General features: G+C 51.8%; 5 protein-coding genes across 5 annotated transcripts; 4 read left to right on the top strand and 1 right to left on the bottom strand.

Moving 5' to 3' along the window:
* Positions 1 to 185: 185 nt before the first annotated feature.
* On the bottom strand, positions 186 to 2,281 carry Triagg1_7998 (uncharacterized protein; the record flags this gene model as incomplete). Its single annotated transcript, XM_062902797.1, has 3 exons — positions 186 to 298; positions 346 to 2,055; positions 2,155 to 2,281. The coding sequence occupies 3 exons, from the start codon at positions 2,279 to 2,281 to the stop codon at positions 186 to 188; spliced, it is 1,950 nt and encodes a 649-aa protein (XP_062753078.1).
* Positions 2,282 to 3,821: 1,540 nt separating this feature from the next.
* On the top strand, positions 3,822 to 7,862 carry Triagg1_7997 (uncharacterized protein; the record flags this gene model as incomplete). Its single annotated transcript, XM_062902793.1, has 1 exon — positions 3,822 to 7,862. The coding sequence occupies one exon, from the start codon at positions 3,822 to 3,824 to the stop codon at positions 7,860 to 7,862; it is 4,041 nt and encodes a 1,346-aa protein (XP_062753077.1).
* Positions 7,863 to 8,537: 675 nt separating this feature from the next.
* On the top strand, positions 8,538 to 12,224 carry Triagg1_7996 (uncharacterized protein; the record flags this gene model as incomplete). The annotated part of the gene is made up of 3 exons (XM_062902792.1): positions 8,538 to 8,654; positions 8,718 to 8,849; positions 9,012 to 12,224. The coding sequence occupies 3 exons, from the start codon at positions 8,538 to 8,540 to the stop codon at positions 12,222 to 12,224; spliced, it is 3,462 nt and encodes a 1,153-aa protein (XP_062753076.1).
* A 794-nt stretch (positions 12,225 to 13,018) lies between these two features.
* On the top strand, positions 13,019 to 15,400 carry Triagg1_7995 (uncharacterized protein; the record flags this gene model as incomplete). The annotated part of the gene is made up of 1 exon (XM_062902791.1): positions 13,019 to 15,400. The coding sequence occupies one exon, from the start codon at positions 13,019 to 13,021 to the stop codon at positions 15,398 to 15,400; it is 2,382 nt and encodes a 793-aa protein (XP_062753075.1).
* Positions 15,401 to 18,835: 3,435 nt separating this feature from the next.
* On the top strand, positions 18,836 to 20,280 carry Triagg1_7994 (uncharacterized protein; the record flags this gene model as incomplete). The annotated part of the gene is made up of 3 exons (XM_062902790.1): positions 18,836 to 19,234; positions 19,324 to 19,846; positions 19,916 to 20,280. 3 exons carry the CDS (start codon positions 18,836 to 18,838, stop codon positions 20,278 to 20,280), a joined length of 1,287 nt encoding a protein of 428 aa, XP_062753074.1.
* Between the last annotated feature and the right edge of the window lie 480 nt (positions 20,281 to 20,760).

The raw sequence follows: 20,760 nt of genomic DNA, 5'->3' as shown, positions 1-20,760 counted from the left end.
CGAAATAAATATGTTGCATCCGTATAATGGCTAATATGATATGGATTAGAGAGAACAAATTGTAGAAACTACATATGTAGATTAGATGTATAAAGCAGCCACGAGCACTTATAAACCAATTAAGTAACCAGACATGATATCCTCTTTCTGACAGTGATAAATTCTCTTTGAAATCTGAGTGGCATTTAAATCTCGTGAATCGGCGTAAGGGAATCGTCAACTTCTAGATGAGTGTAACCGTCTTTTCCGGCGTCAAGATCGCCGGCCAGACGCTCTTGAACCACTCCTCCCTCTTCGCCTGCGCATTGTGTGTAATCGTTAACAGCCCTATTCTCTCAAAAGTACCAGGCTGGCCCTTCACTTTCGTCAACACCAGAAAAGCATCTGCATCAATTCCCCTTTCACCAGTTTTCGCCTTTCGCACTCCGCCACCTCGCCCTTCAAAACGATGGACATGTAGCAAATAGCACGGGGCGAGCTTGCACGATCCTTTGCCAATGCACGAGAAGAATCCGTATCGAGTCGCGTCGTCAATAAGAGCATCAGCAAAGAAGCCTAGGCTTGCGCCCATCACATCCAGCCGGGGCTCCGTGAACTCGCACGGCACCCAACCTTCCGCTGGCAATGGAAACGTCTCATTCGTATAAAGAGTATAATCTGCGCGGGGGAAGCCGGCCTTGCCTTTCCTACCGGCTGGCGTGGTGCATCCTCGACAGCGAATGCGCCAGAACGTGCGTCCCAGAGATGCCTTGAGACGGATGAAGCCAGAGGTCACTTGGCCAAAGTCATCTTGCCCGGCGATGACACATTCTGCGGCTTCGATTTTGCCCTCGAATGATTTCGAGAATCTTGTTGCTGGAGCGAGGAAGCCCAGCCCGGATGGCGAATCAATGCTTGCCCATGACCAAGATGGCGCTCTCCAGTCTTGACCTCTTGGTCGATGCTTAGAGAGCGGTGATCTTACATACCAGAGTAAGCCCTCCATCAAGGTACTGCGCCAGATGCCCGCCAAATACCCATCTCCCATGTTTTCAGCAAGGATTCTGGCCGTCGCGGAGAGCGCGGGAAGCTTGTCGGATCCCTTGGTCAGATTGAGCTTTGCATATGTTTCCACGACTTCCATCCAGTTTCGGTACAAAAGACTGGTAAAGTCCTGGCCGACAAGACCGCCGCCATGCTCGTCTGGCTTCAGACTCGCCGGCCCCTTGAGGCTCGCAACATTCAAACCTCTCGGGGTGGGCGAGAAATGGGGAGCTATCTGGCCGGAGCCGCATTCGCACTGGAGCGTCTCCTGGCATCCGACTTGGAACTCGGATTTATTGCAGTAGAGGAGGCGTCGAGAGAGCATTCGTTCTTGGTACACCCATGCGCGACTGAAGAGCGGGAAGTGCTTGAAGAAGGATGCTTCCATATTTTTGATGCTCTTTCCGGCACCGTTGCAATCTCTGATGCCGACATAGACATCTGGTTGTCCTAGCTCTTTTATGGCGATGCAGTGATCCGGCCTCGTCTTGGAGAAACAGCCGCCAAATGAGCCGGGGGATGCGGATGCGGCTATGGTGATGTAGCTATCCCGGTATATGTTGCCCATCTTGGTAGATTCTACTTCCCAGTCACTGCGAGAATCCTGAATGATGCAAAGGGAATCGATCCATAGATATTCAATGCAGAGCTTTCGGCATAGGAGAACGGCATCTTGAAATGTCTTGGGCAGTTTTGTCCATGGAATAAAGTTGTGATACTCGTTGATGGTTGATGACAGTGTTTTTGTATGGATCAGCGTTGGATCGCCCCAGCAGTGAGAGAGGCAGGCATATGTTCCCGTCTCGCCCTCAGTCGTCACTAGTTTAATCCCAACATCAGCGCTGGAGTTGCTGATTTCGGTTACATGAAGGAGTCTTTTGGGAAGCGCGACGTTTCGCCCAGAGTTACAGCTCGAGTGGCCGTCTTCACATTGTTTTATCAGTTTGGATGCTCTATCGAAAGACGTGGAAGAAGATGTGTCTCCGGTCAGCAGGCCCGATGGAGGCATGCCGAAGACTCTCATCTTTGCGCCTGTTCAGAGGTTAGCTGCAAATAGAATCCAGTTGTAAATCCCACAAAACCATGAAACATAGGGGTTGTTCATCTGAATCAACGTTTAAGCTAACTAACCTCTGGGATAAAAGAATTGAATATGTCGAGGACTTTGATTCTTGGGCGTGACCTCTAGTGTAAACTGCGCCCCAGTCCATCTAAGTTGCGTATTGTCCGGGCTGAACTCCGGGTAGGCTTCGAACATTCCCGATAAGAGGAGGCAAAGAAACTTGCATCCTCTGCACCCATGGCTTGCCGAAAGAGTGACATGATCGAACTTGAATGGAGTCGTGTTGAATGACGGTGCTTTGCGATGCCTATACGGAAGGTTAGTAGAAAGAAGTCACTGATTGTGGGCCACTTGCTTGTCGTCTGAAATTTTTGGGCAATTTAAGGTGCAGTAGGACGTGTCTGATGCAAAATAATCTGCATCTATTTGATCAGTTCTTGTATGATGTGCCGTTTTAATAACATTTTGAATGGAGACTGCGACGGATTCCATTTTGACAAAGAAATAGATGAAAAAAGCATCAAGATGTGGATGCCAATCTGGAAGGGGGGAAGAGGAGATTCGAGTACCCCGCGGATTGCATCAAATGCCTCCCGTGTTGATGCTGACAAGAGTTTCAAGTTGGAAGTGACACCTTGTTCGTTTACATGGGAGTGGCCATCTAGAGTCTTGGTTCGTAGTAAGAGTTATTAAAAAAAAAATCATCACTACTACAAGCAAGTACCTATTGAGATATACACAAGGTTCTATCTAAAGTGCAGTGCATGCATTGCATCTTTTGTCTGTAGCATCAATCAATCTTTCTCTGTGGAGCAACATCGCATTGATGTTACCGACTCTGGAAAGCGCCGATACACTGAAAATCTTTATCACCTGTTTACCTGTAAATAGGTATTTACAACTACTACCTACCTACCTAGAGTAATGAAGGAAGAGATGCGGCATAAATGTTATTAAAGCTCCGCCAAACCAGAGGATTTCCAAATGATGACTTGGGGCTGTGATGGTTACAACGACAAGGGCCAAGCAAGGAGTTGCTGCCCCATGCGAAAAGGCTTCCAGGTTGTACTCTTATACGAAGCATTGCTGATACATGACCAATGGCAGAGACAGACAGACAGACGAATCATGGAAGCTTCCCATGGAACAAAGCCCTGGTGAAAGAAGCTGTCCAGGAAGGGACTAGAGGCCGAAGAGTGCCTAACAAGGCGTCCATTGGATGGATGCAGTTGCAATTCCAATAGCGATCCTTGGGAGACCCCCGCCTGGACCCTTCTCGAGCCCCAGCCGCAGTGGCTTGGATGTTAGTAGAGCGGGATCAACTTCAGCTCATTTGCTGCACATTTGCAAGCTGTCAGCTCTTTGTTTATTTTTAACTTTTTTTTGGAATCCATCGCCAGCGAACTGCTCGGCCATTCTCGTTCTGGTCCCTGCTGCTTGGATCCTTTGTCCGGACGTTTCTCATCTTGCGAGAGACATTGAATGCCGGTCCGCTCGGGCGATTCCTGCCATCAAATACAGCGCTTCCCCATGCATGGTGTCGACGATTCTTGCTCTTCCGCGGCGATGCGACAAAGGAGCGGCTGAACGAGAAGATCCGATTCGACACGACGCTTTTAGACGCACATCCAGGCCGACACGATCTGCATTATAATTTATGATACGACTGGCCGAGGAAGCTCCTGCGTTTGCCGCTTGTTTGGACTTGGACTGAGGATCAGAGCAGCGGCTTATCATGGCCACTCTCCCAACTGGCTGGGAGTGGGACTATGACGGCAGTCGATGGCTCTACCGATACAAGCCTACCGGCCATGTCCAGTACCATTTCCCTAATGCAGGCGACGAGTTTCCCGACTATATCGACGCCAGGTCTCCGGCGCCAGACCTCGCGCCTGAGGAGCGGCTCGAGTCGCAGCAACAAGTCAAACGACATGCGAGCGTCAGCGGGACCCCCGTCCGCGCTGGGGAAGACAGAGATAGATGGAGATCGCGCATGTCCGCAACGGCGCAGCCCGTCAGCGCAGTCTGGGAAGACGATTTTGTCAGAGAGGACCATCATGTGGAGGAGGCGGAGGCGGAGGACGAGGGGGGAGTGTTTCAGCCCGAGAACTTCATGTTCCTGGGCCCGGGCGCATATACGGATGTAAGTCCGCTGAATGAAGAGGAGGAAGAGGCCGCGAGGAGGACAGTGGTGGGAGAGCTAAGGAGTGGACAATCGACGGAGAATAGACGTGTCAGCCCCATGGTGAGCCAGAATACGACGCCAATGGTACGGCCGACCGAGACTGTGGCCAGTGGATCTACGACTGTCGTGGACCAACGAGCTGTTGAGCCACCACCTGTAATGCGTCGTGAGGAGCAAACAACACTGGTATCCCCGCAGGAGTATATCATGGGGGGTGATATCGTGGGAGAGGCGAGTGCACCAGTTGACGATGGAGGCTACCACTATGAGATGTACGAGCTTCCGGTTGAAACCGCCATCCCTATGCATCTCCAGTTTGATCCCGTGGGTTTCGTGGCCGAGATGCCGACGGAACACACAGCATCCGCCCGTGTTGAGACACACCCCGAACCCATTGAACTGGCAGACAACTACGTTATGGCGCCGATTGAGACGGAACCGCGGCCTGGCTACGTGGAGCTACCGGTCGAGTTCAATCCCACGGAGGAGGGAGCTGTGCGACAGGAAAAATTATCAGAGGAACAACAGTTGGAGCTGCGGCGACAGGAGGTGAGGCGACAGCAAGAGGAGAGGCAGCGTGGAGTGCAACAGAGACAGGAGGAGAGGAAGAGACGGGAAGAAGAAGAGTTACAAAGGGAGCTGCAGCAACAACAGCAACAACAGCAGGGCGAGGCTCAAAGCCCATCTCAAGAACAAGGCAACGACGTCCCAAACCCGTTCAAGATTGCCAGGAAACCGACACTTCGAGAATCCAGCGCCGCTTACAATGCCTATGCCGGCAGAGGTCAGACGCAGGAGGACTTTCAGGCTTATGCGCCAGGCCAAGCCTTTCAGCAAACTGTACAGCTCGCGAATGCACTTCCGGCGCGGATAATGAGCCCGGCTCTGCAACGGGAGGCATCACTAAACTTGAGCATGAGGCCCCAAGATGGCTCTGCTCCCGGAGTGGTCAAATATCCTTCTGTTCTTCGGCCTGCTCGAGGGAAGCCTGGACAGGCGCCAGAGGGACAGGACGCCATGAAAGGCCCAGAGCAAGGTTCTAGTATCGACCCTACCAATAAAGATGCTCGATCATCGGGATACGAATTCGTTGCACATGGACAACACCCTCCGTCTATGACACCTGCCCCCGTCCCGGCTCCGGCACCAGCTCCAGTTGTCGCACAGCAAATTTCATCACAGAACCCTCCAGCTCCTGTCCAGCAACCTTTTGGCATCGCAACTGCTCAACCTCCGGCTCCCATACAAAGACCATACACGACGGAACCAGATCTCTCAAAATCCAATTTACAAATTGCTCAACAATATGCTGTACCCCCCGTCCCACTCAAAGTCGCAGCTCAGCTTCCTTATCCAACGGAACCGGTTACGATGCCGCGGCCACCAATTGCTCATACATCCACAGCACCATATCCGCTCGACGACGCTCCGCCGGTCGTGGCCCCGTATGGGCCACTGCAGAACCAACAACCTATGAGACCTGCAAGCGCAATGCCTGTCCTTCAGCACCAGTCAGCGGGGTCGGCTCCAGGTCGGCCGCAACAGATGCCCATCAGAACAGGCCCTCCGCCTCCCGGGTCTGTGATAGTGCCCGCTGGAATGGCGCCGCGCTCGGCCACGGCTGGCCCGGCACAGCATCTTCAACAGCAACGTCGGCCATCTTACCAGCCAGCAGGGGATCCGCGACAGAATGCCGTTCCAGCACAAAACTTCCAGCCTCCCAGACCGCAGAGTGTCGCTCACCCGGGGGTTTATGCTAATTTTGCGAGCCACCAATCACCACCGCCCCAAATGCGGCCTGTCCAGCGCCGGGCAACTCAAGATGAGATTCTACCAGTATCGCCCATACGGTCTCGATCAGAGAGTTCCTCATCCGGCCTTCCTATGGAAACACCATCTCCGCTAGAGTCTCGAAGAGGATCTTCGAATTCCAATATCAACAACTCCTACTTCGCCTCCACACCTAGCTCTCAGAGCTCAGCCTCAGTACCCCCTTTAAATACAGCATTGGGGAGACCCCCTTCTCAAGAGCCGCTCCAATCTCCAATTCATGGCGGTGCTCCGAACCCCAATGGGAAACAGCCGTCCACATCTCCTGTTGGCGCTGGGAACGATAGGTCAAAGAGGCACTCGATGCCACAACAGCAACTGGCAAATGTGATGCAGGGGAGTTCACAGGGCATGGCATTTCCTCAGCCTCAGATGCAACCAAGCCTAGATCAAAGACAAGCCGGGGTGCAACGGTCCCAATCTTTACGCCAATCTAGATCGGCAGGCGATGTGACCAACCAAAACGTGCCACAATCTCCCACGAACATTGGGCCCTCCTCTTCTAGTCACCTCCTGACTAGTATTCAGGAGCGTGACGAGACTCAGCATGCCGCAGCTGTAGCCCCGTTAAAGGTTAACCAGAGAAAGGTTCTTACCAAGCCACCTCCTTTTGCGACGCCTACGTCTCCGTTGGATAAACGTGGGCCTCAGCAGCAGTTTGCCCAAGGGGCTCCGGCTCCGGTTCCTCTACAGACTCAGGCACCGCAGAATAACCAGCAGCCACAAATGGTGTCGCAGATACCGCCAAGCAATGTGGCGCCGCTTCGCCAGAACGTTATTCAAGGTCAAGGAATACCAGTACAGCAAAATGCTATCCAAGGCCAAGGAATACCTCTGCAACAGAATATCCATGGCCAAGGAATGCCATTGCAGCAGAATGCCATCCAGGGTCAGAGAATACCTTTACAGCAGAATGTGATCCAAGGCCAGGGAATGCCACCGCCTCAGGCAGTGGCTCCTCCAGGGCATCAGATGGCATATGGCCAACCCCCTCAAATGCATATTGCGCCACTGTCCGCTGCTCCTCTGAACCAAGGGGGTCCGATCTTTCAGCCAGGCCAAATCCAGACTCAGGCAATGCCCATGCAGGGATTACCATTTGGTCAGCACGCACAGCCGCTTCCGCAGCAGTATCACCAGCAACAGATGCTTCCCCAGACTCTTGCCAACTCGCCTTCAGTGGCTCAGCCTGGTCCTCTTCCACCCTTGCAGACGCAACAACAGACATCTCCTACTAGTGGCAAGGAGAACAGAAAATCATGGGGAAAGTGGTTCAAGAGCAGTGGATCCAAATCCGCTGCCCAAAGCCCGGTGGTTCAGAAGCCGCAGCATACTTTTCCACCTGTACCCATCCCACAGCCAATGCCTGGTGCAAACCAGTCATTCCACATGCAAGCGGGAGGTCAGCAATATCCCATGGGCTTTCAAGGCGGACAACCAGCTCCAATGGCTCAGCAGCAGATGCAGTTTCAACAAGCTGTGCCAGGGGGCTCTACAATGCATAGTCGTGATGCATCAGATGCGGCATCGGTCTCTACGATATCGTCTAACCTGAAGTTTTTGCCATCGAAGAACCAAGCCATTGGCCAAGACGCCTCGACGCAGCAATTCTCCAATGGCATGGCCCCTGCTCCGCTGTTCTCTGGACCGTCTACGCCGGTAAGACCGGCCGCGGCTTCACAAAATAAGTGGGCGGGCAAGTCTCCCATTGACTATTCCGGAGGTGGCTGGGGGGATGATGATGACGACGAGTATTCATGATATAGAGAGTATGAGATGTAGAGATTTGAGAGGAGAGGAGATCTATACCCAATTTCTTTTGTGGCATGGTGTTTTGCATGGGATTGCTCAAAGTATAGTGTTGATACTGGGAATGATGGGTTTCTGGATAAGTCTAATAAACGACGTTGATTGATTGAATGAAGATACTATAGATTGGAGTTGAGGTGTCACCATCTGCATGTCCATATCATCCATGGCTCATACCATCTATCTAATCAGCTCTAACTACAATGCCTTTCTGAGGAAATACTGGCACTCATCTTCTACTACTCTCGCTATTTTCTTCTAATACTTGTTACTACCTATTATATCCCTCTAGCATCTGGTATCATCACTTCTCAGACGGCTATAAATACAAGGCACTGGATGCTGGGTAGCAAACTTGAGGTGCTGGATTGGCCACTATCGTCTCTAATCATTACTAAGGCAGCTGTGCTATAGAGCTGTCCATAGCATTAAGTTCAGGCAACCACAAATAAGGTACTAACTCACTGAACTGCTCATGCACGTGATAGCGCGTTGTAGTGGCGTACTGGAGAGACTCTCCCCAAAGTTAGTACTCCCTTCTGTCCCAAATGCCCCGCCAGATCGTTTTCTTCACAGCACTCGAGCTTTGTTACTCAATCTTCGATATCAAGAGACAATGCCATCATCATGACCCGACCGCGGCCGCTCACGCGGGCTGAGCAACTGGTACTCGAGGAAAACCCCGAATCGCAAGACAGCCAAGCCATCCTTGATGCTCTCAATGCAGAGTTCCGAGCCGCAACGGTACGTACCTCAGCTTGCCGGGGTCATTTCGCGGGCTGACCAGCATGTTGACCAATTATGTAGTATCGCGACCCCCTTGCATTGCAGCCACAGCCCGGGATAGAGAGCGGCAGGTTTGCAGATGACGATGCTGAGGCTGGAGACTTGGTCATTTCAAGCTCAAGGCAAGCCGTTCATCGGCAAGATAGTTCCAAGGTTTGTCGCAAGCCCCGTAGCACGTATTCATCCAATGCTTTATGCAGCGACCCTATCGTATGACTTGCTGCGTTTGATGGAGACGAAAACAAATCCACACAGCGAGAGGGAGACACGTGAAAGCTGACAAAACCCCGTTGGGAAAAAAAAATAAAGAAACAGCGGCAAGTTATTACGCCACATGGATCTGCTGCCACTCCCCACGGTGATGTGAATAATCTCACAGGCACAGGCACAGGCGCAGGCGCAATTCACGGAGTGGGACGCGAGGACCCCCGGCCTCACCAACCAACGTCGCGACCAGGGTTCCGCGAACAAGATTTGGACGATGCTGTCATAGCCGCGAGCAGCCCGTTCGGCCGAAATGCACATTCTCCATCCCCTCCGCACAACCACGATACCTCCAACCAGGGCGACGAACCCCCTGCCGTGCCAATTGGCGCCGGTAGGCCACAAGCAAAAAGGATGGACTCGTCACAGCAAACGCCTACGCAGCTCAATGTAGAACGGGACTATGGCCAATTCTACCAACCTCCGCGGTCCAGCCCACCGCCTGATACGCTGCGCTCGCATGACGAGCGTGAACGGACGCTGCAAGCTGACGACACCGGCGCTGTCAACTTTGGCAACTTGAGTCCTGGCGTGCGGCCGTCGTCTCAAGTTTCGGAAGATGCAGGCTTCGAAAACACTCGTGGCGAATGGAGGGTGCCAGACGTGACTTCGCAGCAGCGGTCAAGCCATGGCTACACTCCGTTGAAGCCCGGTGGTCTCCTGCCAGAGACGCCGATGCCACCGAAGAATCCCTTTGCTGTTCAGCACAACGCAGACGCCGGCGTCCCTTTTGCAGGGACACAGCTCTTTGAGCAGACTCCCGTGGTGACCTCGGCTATAAAACTCCACAGCCCTACGTCCTCCCGACCTTCGCCAAACATACTGCCCGATGCCATTTCTTTGAACATTATCGAGACGTCTCCCCTAAGGAACCGCGACAATGTATCCTCACCAACCGTTGTGCATACATCGAGCCCTAGTCGAGCGAATAATATCACTGCAACTACCAAAAAATTCAGGGTGTCTCCAATCCAGGAAGAAGCCTTGGACGATGATAAAGATGCTCAAGATGACATGATTCCGGAATCACCGACTGCGCAGCCGCTGAGGCCATACGGAAATCGACAACCCCAAGCTCATTATGAGACAATGAAAAAGTCACAAGAACGCAAAGCAGTGGCGGAGGTCCCACAGGCCATTGACAGTGACTCAGACGATGCCGCTCTGAGGCGTAAGAAGAAGATGGACAAGATAAGGCTCCAGACTGCAAAAGAGATGGAGAGAGTGAGGGTGCAGATACCTTCACGGAGAGATTTAAGCGAAAGTCGGAATCGAAAGAGAAGAAGGCTGTCCTCGGGTGGTGAGGAAGAGACGCTTTCTACTAAAAACGCAAGCTCGGGTCAAACGGAGCTTGCTAATACTGGCAACGAACCGCACACTTCTCATAAAGCATCAAGTTTGCCTGAGCAGAGTCTGTCAGCCGGATCCACCAAAGCCACTCCAAGAGATGCAATAGTGGGCGATGGCGGCAAAAGAGTTGCAGCTATTCGACCAGGCAAGAGCAAAGAGGCACCCTCTGAGGAGATGATCCCTGCTACTAGCCCTGTGAGATCTCTATCAGCAGGAGCTCAGCATGGTTCTCTACCAGCCTCTGAACCCGAGCTGCCTCCGTTAATCGAGAATGAGACGAGAGAAAAGGAGCGTCAGAGTGAATTACATACTTCGTCCTTGCCTCCGCCCCGTCGACATGCGCAAAGAATCTATGGTAGGCAAGCACAGGGCCGTCGTCGGCAAAGAATCATTACTTCTTCAGAACCCAACGAGAGAGCATCAGCTGAGCCAGATCCTGAAGCTCAGAAAAGGGTTGAGATTCATAGCGATGCACCTGCTATACCTACCAGATCAGCCGTGGCTCGCAGGTTGGCTAAACATGGTGAGCCATTGCAGACAAGCAATACAGAATCGGAGCTATCGAAATCATCCCCTCCACGCTTGCGTTCCGCAGCGACAGGAGCAACATCACGTCGGACTCAAATGCGCGAGAAATCGCCCCTTACACCCGTGCACCGTCGTGCGGTAGATCGAGGAACTCATACGTCGTCGAGCTTGGCAGCCTTGTCAACGCCAGTGGTCTCTGAGAAAAATACGCCGGATACACAGGCCTCCTTGATATTTGATCAACCAAAGTCCACCGCCAGCGTACCTTCTCCGGCCCAGAGCCGAAAGACGCGGACTCGAAAGCCGGGACGGGAGTCAAGTGAGAAGACTCCGCAGCAAGCTGCTAAGCCGACGAAAACGAGTGTGCAATCTGCGCGTGCAGAGCCTAGTTCTACCGATGAACTGCAACAATCACCGTCAAGCAGTGCTTTTGAAGTAGGTGTTTCCTCGCTGCGATCCAGTAGAATATTTAAACAGAGCATTGGATCTACGTTTCGCGGACGAAGACTGTTTGAGGGCATGGTATTTGCGATATCAATGTCGCTTGACAAGGGGAATCAAAAGACGCGTGCAAATCTGGAGACAAAGATCAAGCAGGCCGGTGGTCTCATCTTGGAAACTGGCTTTGAAGAGTTATTTGAGCCTTCCACTGTCATGAGCGCCTACGATGTGCCAGTCGCTGGCGATGGAGAAGCTCTCAGCTTATCTAAACCAAGTCTAAGCTACGGCTTTACCGCACTGATAGCAGACAGCCACTCGCGAAAAGTCAAGTACATGCAGGCATTAGCTTTGGGATTGCCTTGTCTGGCATATCAGTGGGTCATGACTTGCCTCAGCAAGGGAGCTCTGATTGATTGGGAGCCGTATCTCCTTGCAGCTGGATCATCGGCCGTCTTAGGGAATGCTGTGAGATCCAGATGCTTACGCCGATACGATGCAGGAGACGCCAGGCTCGCAGAGATGGTTGAGCAACGGCCGCAGCTACTTGCAGGTGAAAAACTCCTTGCAATTGTGGATGAATCAAAGACACGGAATGAGGGAAAGAAGAAGAAGAGTGACGTGGAGAAGAAGCCGTACATGTTTCTCGCCCAGGCACTAGGACCATCTATCTCATGGGTTTCAACGATACAGCAAGCTCGCGAACTGCTAGAGGCACATGATAAGGCAGGCAAGCCGTACACCTGGTTATACATGGATAGATCTATCGGCACCGTCGAATCGGTGCTCACGATATCCGAGCCCACAGGGAAGAAACGGCGGAGATCTCAAGGACCTTTAGCGACGAGGAATGTCCGTGTTTTATGCGATGAGCTTATGATTCAGAGCCTCATTCTTGGCAGGATGGCAGAGGAGGATGAGATGGATTACGCAGGAGAGAAGAGCTGAGAATCATCGAATGGTTTGGCGTCTTGGAATATGTTTATTGGAGAGGATTTCTGATTAATGGGCAGAGCCTCAAGTCTAGCACGGAGAGTGCATTTCACGGTGGCATTAGAAGCCATGCCTGGTTCAAAAGGTATGGCTAATTGGATTTATGGCGTTGGATTGCTGAAAGGGCTGGATTTGAGCTCGAGAGTTTATCTGGAGATTGTCTACTACTGTACTTGTTGGATGAATCAACTTGCTCATGAAGTAAATGGAGGCTCAAGATGTTGGTTACGAATACCTAATATTGCTCATATCCGAGTTATTACTTATTGGTTCATACAACACTGCTGTATGTTGTATGCCAGCCATTCACAACTGAAGCGATGAGTCATTTCATGAAATGCCCTGTCACATATACCCTCCGCAAACCCTCTTCGAATATCCTATAATTAGCCAGTCGTTTACTGATTATGGAGTACGAGGCTCAACTATGCATATTTTTAGCTTAGCACCTTGGAACTTCAATCCCCGTCTTGTGGCAGAATTTGACGATCGGCGACCATTCGACGCAAGTCAGATTTCGTCTAAACTCCGCCCCCTGCGGCTCAAAGCTGCGGCGTTTTCATGCAGCCAGCAAGGCAGCAGTGGCCTTGGTTGAAGCAGTTACGTGTTTCTTTTGATTGTATAAGTGTATAGCTGGAGACTATACCGCATAGAATAGCTCGTTTGTTTGTGTTTCCTGTATTGTAGAAGCTCTTTTCAGCAGTTGTCAACACAAATCGTTCCTCCAAGGAAGCAAAAGAAAAGCCATCATGGCAGACTCAATCCCGACATCCACTCTCTGCAATGTCTGCACCGGCATCTTCGCCGGAAAGTGGCAGCCTCAGCTGCAAGGCTGGAAGAGGGCCATCAAGAGGCCTGGCGCTCCACCCGATCCGTTCAACCCCGAGCCAGCATTCGGAACGGCGTACGACCACGGCATGGAGCCGTACATACACCGCAGCGGCGCTCCACCGACGCTCTCGTATCCGCACCGCTCGGTCGAAGATCTGCGCACGTCGGGAGCGTCGTGTGCGCTGTGCCGGACGGTGGTGTTGTCGTTTGACGCTCTTCATCCGCGGAACAACATCAGCATGGACTATATGGAGGGGCGGAAGCCGTATGGTGTGGCTGCCTGGGCAAAGGAGGAGATTGCAAAGGCCAAGGGTTATGTCTTTATATACACTGAGAAGGACAAGACGAGCAAGCTCATCTTCCGATATCAAGTTGATGCGGATTGGGCGGCGAATAGGAACATGGATGTGAATCCGAGAATAGGAGAGCGCGAGGGCAACGTGAAGGATGTTTCCCTAGACATTCATGGTAAGTTGAAATCAAATTGCGAAGAAGATACAATGAGAGAGCAGAATGGGTTTCATCTCTCTGGTAGTAGTAGTGGCCTTGAGCTGACGAGAATTCCAGATCTGTCCAAGGAGGATAACAAGCACTTGATTGATTGGACGGAGCAAGGAAGCACCATTGAACGAGTTCACCGGTTTCTTGATGAGACGAGTGACTTTGCCAAGTATCTGCCAAAGAGTCTTGTTAGAGAACTCCCGACACGCCTTCTCCATCTGACTGCCGGAACGCCTGAGCCGACGGTGCGACTAATCGATGGAGCCAACGCTTCGCTCGACATCAACACTCCCTATATCGCCCTTTCTCACAGCTGGGGCAATACTATGCCCATTCAGCTGATCGCATCGAGGCTTGCCGAGTTTACCAGTGGGATTGCGTTTAGTGACCTACCCGCGACGTTTCGTGATGCCGCGGCTTTGACTCTTGAGCTTGGTGTCTCATATCTCTGGATCGACTCCCTTTGCATCATCCAGGATTCTGCTTCCGACTGGCTCCACGAAGCACAGCGTATGGCTTCCGTATACGCCTTCTCCCACCTCACTATTGCTGCATCAGCCTCCAAAAACCCTACCACTGGTCTGTCACCAAGCCCTCGCCCTCGAACCGTCATCGTCCGCCCGACATGGACCGGATTTATCCAGGAATGGGGGCTGCAGCCCGGACAGACGCTCCGAATTACCAACCCTTGGTACGAAGAATTTGACAACACCATTGTTTCTTCCCCCCTGAACCGTCGTGGGTGGACCTATCAAGAATATGCGCTATCCCCACGCGTGCTGCATTGCACGGATGGTGAATGGTGGTGGAACACTATCAGCGATGGAATCTACCGCGAGACGTCTACCAAACCAACAAGGTTCTTCACCGGCCCTGGCAGTATCACCTGGCCGGATAAACTCTCCTTTTTTAACATTGACAGGCGTCGCCAAACACATACGCCGGATATTTGGTTCTGGGATTATCTGACTTCTCAGTACAACCAACGAGCCCTGACGAAAAGAAAAGACAAGCTGGTAGCATTTGGAGCAGTGGCTCAGCTCTTCGGTCAGATCAACGGCCTGCCCGTGGACAAGCCTGGTGAATATGTCGCCGGCGCGTGGCGAAGTTATCTGCCTTTCGGCCTGCATTGGAGCACAGGGGAGAACGCAGAGCGTCATGTGAGCCAGCCGGGCTCCGAAGACGAGCAGTACGTGATTCCGTCATGGTCATGGGGCTCCATAGATGGACTGGTGCGTTTCCACGATGGCAACTCGCTGAAGGAGACGCGAGACGAGCAAACCAAAGGCATGCCGCGACTGGTGGACGTAAACGTAGTAACAGAAGGAGGGCAATTCGGCCCAGTCAAAAGCGGCTACATCATACTCCACGGCCCAATCTTTCGAATCCGCGTGGCCAAAAAGCCAAGGGACCACAAGGAGAACGCATTTTATCGCGGGTTCAAGGTCCTGCGGAGTGACGGTACGGAAGCGTGGCAGCATGATGGGCAAGCTTTCTCTCTCGACACGTGGAAAGGCAGGTTGGACGAATGGGTAGATGACCGGGAGATGTATTTCATGATAGGGTATTTTGAAAAGGACGATGGATACGGTTCAGGATTCGCCATTTTGTTGGATCTTGTCGGGAATGCAACAAACGAGAAAGGTGTGTTCCGACGGATTGGATCGACTCGGTTTTCTTTCGATGGTCTCACGAAGCTTATAAGTGATGTAAGGCAAGATGGCAACGAACCTCTGAGAGACGGGGAATACATTGACTTTGACCCCAAGACTGGATTTTATACTTATAAAATCGTCTGAGCATAGATAGCTTGAGGATTGAAATCGTTCATCGTGCCTAAGAGCTCAAGTGTAAGCAAACATGGAGTGCGGAGCGTGCGATAGAACTGGTACTAGATCTATCTATTTCTACAGAGGTATGCCAGAGCTGAATAGGAGTAACCTCCTGGTTCCCGACGCATCTCGATCTGATTAGATCAACCAAGCACAGCCACGATGGCGGCGCCAGTGCTCTGGAAACGATTCTCGAGACTAGGATAGTGACATCGTGCATGGGAGTCGTTGGTGGAGAAGGCTCTAGTATAGCGTGCCTGTCAGCCGCAGCATTAATTTGGCATGGAGAAAGCCTCCGGCAACGGCTGTTTGTTCCAATTCGCAGATAATGTCTGAAATGGAAATGGAAAAGAAACAGAGCACGGCCCGGCAACTGTCTAACAGGGGTCTAACAGCGACTCGGTATTAGCGTGGGATTTGCCCAGCTTTGTAAACAGTTACAACGATCCACGCTGGTTGCTCGAAGGATTCGAACGGACGCTATCTCGGCAATCGAGATGCTGAGGAGAGCAGATCGGCGCAGGGTCTCAGACTTGCAGCGCAAATCGTAAGCAGGAAATCGACGATAAGCAGCTAATCGGCTTGATTCATTGCTGCAGCGTTGGATAAACCAATTGAATCAGTTTGTTTCGACCGCTAATGCTGTTACTGTTAGTTGCATCAAAGCCAAGTAAGGGGCAGCAAAGTTGATGACCGATCCGTCCAAGACCAGCTTCCAAAGCTCCTTAATAAATAGGGGCCTGTACCTGATAAACGTCAATCGTGGCCATTGTAGAATGTTGGAAATCAATCCAACGAACAGCTTCTCATCTAGAAGTACGGATTTGCCGCGGAAAACCGCAACGCCACACCCGTTTGTCCATGCTTCATGTGATCCCCACGATAATATCAATGTACTCCTGCCGTTTGGTTTGGGCTTGTCTTGGCCTGTCAAAGGAAAAAACATGGCACCAAATTTAAACACTGCTTTGACATCTCTTACAATGTGCTCACAATTGCAGTCACGAGCATCGTCACGCCGTTAACATGCCTTGGGCTTATTCAGTAATCAAAGATTCGGATGAATAGTAATCGTTCTGATCGTCGCCCGCTCCCAACTCAAGTAACTTCAACGTCATCAGGGATGAAACGGCACCCAGCCTTCCGCCGCTAACATGCTTCGCCGGACTTCGAGACAAACATTACCGTACGGTAACAAGAGCACGTGCTCATTCGATTCGACGGTCCACGGATCGCAAACCTCGTGTGGGAGCTAGGCGGACTTCGGACGTCAACAGGAGCCGACAAACGGACAAAGTTGATGTGAACGACTAATGGTATCAATTTCCGGACAGTCCGGGAGAGCTGAGAATTTTGAGTTGTGGAAGCTTAGTGAGACCCATTGCTGCCCACAATATTATAATTTTATGCGTAAGGGGTTCTTCATGTCGAAACTCCAGGCAACTGCAGTCATTGATTCGACTTTGAGGTCTCTTCTGTCGCCTGAGATACCCAGTGATTGATGTTCCGTGGTCGTGGTTCCCCTCGATGGCCATGCGGTGCCCAGAACGCCTTGCGCGCTTTCCACGAGGGAACCCCCCCCCGGTTTCCAATTAATTGACTTCGCCAGACTGCACTCACCGAATAAGACGGCACGACTTTTGGTCTTGGCAAAAGCTTTTGTGGCGCTACAAAGTCAGAATCCACCTCTTTCTTAACTCGGCTGCCACAGACGCGCGGAACCATCAAGAAGACAAAACAAATCGGCCGTTAAGCTTCGACACAGTGCGTTGGCGAGCAAAGGCTCTTTGCTCTGTTAGTATAAATCCTGTAAGCCACTTGCAACATCGTTCGTGGAGGCTGTCGGCGATCCTTTTGCCTCTTCTTGAGTGAGATCCGGAATTGAAAAGCCGATTATAGCCCAGTCGTGGAGGGAAGCTTTTATGATGTGAGCACCGGTCTCTCTCGTTCTCGTTTCCTGGCACAAGTCACGCGACACCAGTTACAACAGCAAAGTAGACGATCCATATTGATACTGTGCCACCCACCCTTACCGAATGTGACGGACCAGTCAAGACCAAGGTGTGGAGCAGAGGCACGCGACAGCTGCTGAATGATGGGACAAGACCGGGTTCGAGCTGGAACCTCCGTGGGATGAGATAACAACCATTGGCCCATTGTGGCCTAGCAATGTCTGGCTGCAGACTTCAACTCGCCAGACCGGCATGAAGTTGCCGTTGTTTCTCGACATGATCCGCAGGAGAACCTTGAATGGTGGTTGATACGAGTTACCGACGTGACGGGTACTGTTGCCGAGTACCTAGGCAAAGGATGTTTGTGTGTAAGTCCGCTGCTGAAAAAAGACCGCCCCTTGCCCTCCATCACTCTATACTATGGGTCCCGGATATCAGGCAGGTGTTGGAAGCATGGAGAAGAGGGTCTCGGCGTCTTCCCAATGGGCGCCATTCTGAAAGATTAGGACGTTTTTTTTCCTATCCGGGTTTCGGATGGGCGCTAAGGCCGCGAGCCTTTTGCCATCAAGGAAGTATTGCTCTTATTGCTTCCGGTATCCTATAAGTCCTGGGCGTAAACGGGTACATCGGGAAGGAGAATTTTGTCTTTCCAGGGGTTAGATGCTGACAGCATGACCAGAGAATTGACAAGGTGAAGATGCTCTCGGGAACCTTTTGCCAAGTTAGGTGAAGGCAGCAAGCAAGATACGAGCAGCAAGGGTGGTGTGGCCAAAAACCCAATACCCATCACACCTAGATGATACCATTAGCCCAACATCCATGACGCTGCATCACCTCGGCGGCTTCGTTGGTAGCCTGAATAGGGCCCTCCCTTCAACACAGGCCCTCCCTCCGTGCTTATCCCAGTGTGGCTTCGGGGCCGAGGTTTGTTTGTCTCCGTATGGGATCCGTATGGGAATTGGTCCAGGTACTTGCGAAGAATGTGTGCCCATTGTACGCCACGCTCCGCTCGTGATTACGAGACACTCGAACCAAGGGCATGGAAGAGTGGACGATGCTGGTACCCAAAAGAGCCCGTTCCCCGTGGCGCTGTTTCGTGATGTCCTGCTGCTCGTGTACCTGTACTGTACGTGCCTGCATTGCTCCATAGGTAATCCGCTGGTCTCGCATTCCATCATAGCTCGAGTGCCTGGTTCATATTTATCGCCTCCGGTCATCTGCTTAGCAAGCCTGCTCGATCTCTTTGCTTCTTCCCTCCTTATCCCTCTTAAAATCCTTTCCCCTTGTGTCCATTGATTGTTGATTCTCGTCGTCGTCATCATCTGGCGTTTGTCTTTGATCTTCGAAGCCGCCGTTGAAGAGCCTGTAACTCTTTCAATGATCCTTTCCTGCCAGTTAAATGTATTTGCCACAAGTCGACAATAATTATAACATCTGTGCTCTTTTCACCATGGCTGTCGGCGCGTTCCTGGAGCCCTTCGTGGTCGTCTCGCTTCTGTTTGGCGGTGCCTGGTTCAACAGGAACAAAGATTATGACTTTTGGAAGGGGGCACAAGGCTGGGCTGGCGGCAGTACCAGCCACAAACGACGAGATGACTTTGGAAAAAGGCGAACGTCGACAGATAGCGGCAGCCCTACTTGGAGCTCTGGGTCGTCGTCACCCACTCTCTCATCTGAGGACGAGTCGTCTTGGTCTCCCACATCTCGGCGGCGAAACATTCGGGTTTTCGGATTCAAGAAGACCGTTACAACCCCGAACACTCTCATCTTCAAGGATCGATTCCTGAGCCGAGTACTCCAAAAGTTTCCTTTCCTCGTTGAAGCGTGGTATTGGGCTCTCATCTATTGGGTAAGTCGAGCCGCTGATGCCTGTTGCCGCATTGCACTTTTCCGCAATCTGCCATCCGTAAGACTAATCTCTCTTCGCCTTTTCAATAGGTATACCAACTGGGCCGAGCGTTTACTGCGGTCACCATTGTCGAGGGAACCGTCCATGTCGCGCGAAAGCATGCCCTTAGGCTAGTTCATCTAGAGCAACGCCTCGGGATCTTCTGGGAAGTGGCCTTTCAACAATGGTTTTTGGAGCGCCCTGTTCTGCTGCATTGGATAAATCGGGTATACTCCTTTATCCATATTCCTGGAACAATCTTCTTCCTGGTAGCCTTATTCTATCTCACTACCTCTCAGAAGCGTCGAGGAACGAGCGGTAGAGCCCGAAGCGATATCATATCCGCTGGACCTGCTTTGTATGAAGCTAGGCGTCGAACAATGGCCATGTGCAACCTCATTGCATTTGTCGTCTTCACTTTGTGGCCTTGCATGCCCCCTCGGCTGTTGAGTGATCCTAACTATAACGGACCCGACGCTGCGGAGGCGAAGAGCTTCGGATTTGTTGACAGTGTTCACAGCAACGCGGGGGAGAGCAGCGTTTGGACAACGAACCGATTCTGCAATCAATATGGTAAGCGTCTGGCCATGTCCCCATTTGTCTCATGTCAGTGACCGTGGACTAACCCCGTTACTCTGATAGCTGCCATGCCCTCTTTGCACTTTGGCTACTCTCTCCTCGTTGGCTTGACAGTTGCCACTCTCCCCGTCAATGGAGTTCGACCCAACTCCTGGAAGCGCGTGGCCATCGGTGTTCTGGGCATGTCTTACCCGGCGCTCATCTTCACGGCCATTGTTGCAACCGCCAACCACTTCATCTTGGACGCTGTTGCCGGCGCGATGGTTTGCGGCATTGCTTGGAACGCGAATGGCCTGCTGTTGAACCTGTGTGTTCTCGAGGACTATTTCCTGTGGGTTGTGCGGATTCACAAGCCCGTCAACTACACCGATCCCGAGACTGCAGTCGAGCCGGAGTATCACTCGATGCTGCTATCAGAAGATGTTTAAGCAGCGTAATGATGTTTCTTGGAAGGGATTTTTGGATTCAACGTTGGCTATCGGTGAAGTTGGCCAAGATACACGTGATTTTCTCGGCTATGTAACGCATCATGATTGATTTTTTTTTGTTGATAAAGCGGGTAAACGAATCTCGGCGTACGGTGTACCTATGAGGAAGGATGGAATGGCATGTTATGAAAAGGGTCCATATCAAGGCATCAACGGTAGCCGGTTTGGCGGTGGTTGAGGTTGAGGTTGGGGTTATGGAGGCATGAGATACATATGTTTGTATCCGTTTCAGGGGGTTGAAGAATTAATAATGTTCAATATTAATTGCCAACGAAGTACTAAGCACGGCGTTTCAAGGACTCCGCCACAAGACAAATGGCCGCATATGGGCAGCAGTTGATGCTCATGCTGCCCTGGTGAGCGGCTCCGTTTCTTCGGGTAGACGTCCCGTTGTCCTCAGATATGAAGAAAATGCGGATT

This window comes from Trichoderma aggressivum (assembly GCF_033847375.1).
Source record: "Trichoderma aggressivum f. europaeum strain CBS 100526 chromosome Unknown scaffold_037, whole genome shotgun sequence".
Lineage (NCBI taxonomy): Eukaryota > Fungi > Ascomycota > Sordariomycetes > Hypocreales > Hypocreaceae > Trichoderma > Trichoderma aggressivum.
This window is presented reverse-complemented; position numbering and strand designations above follow the sequence as displayed.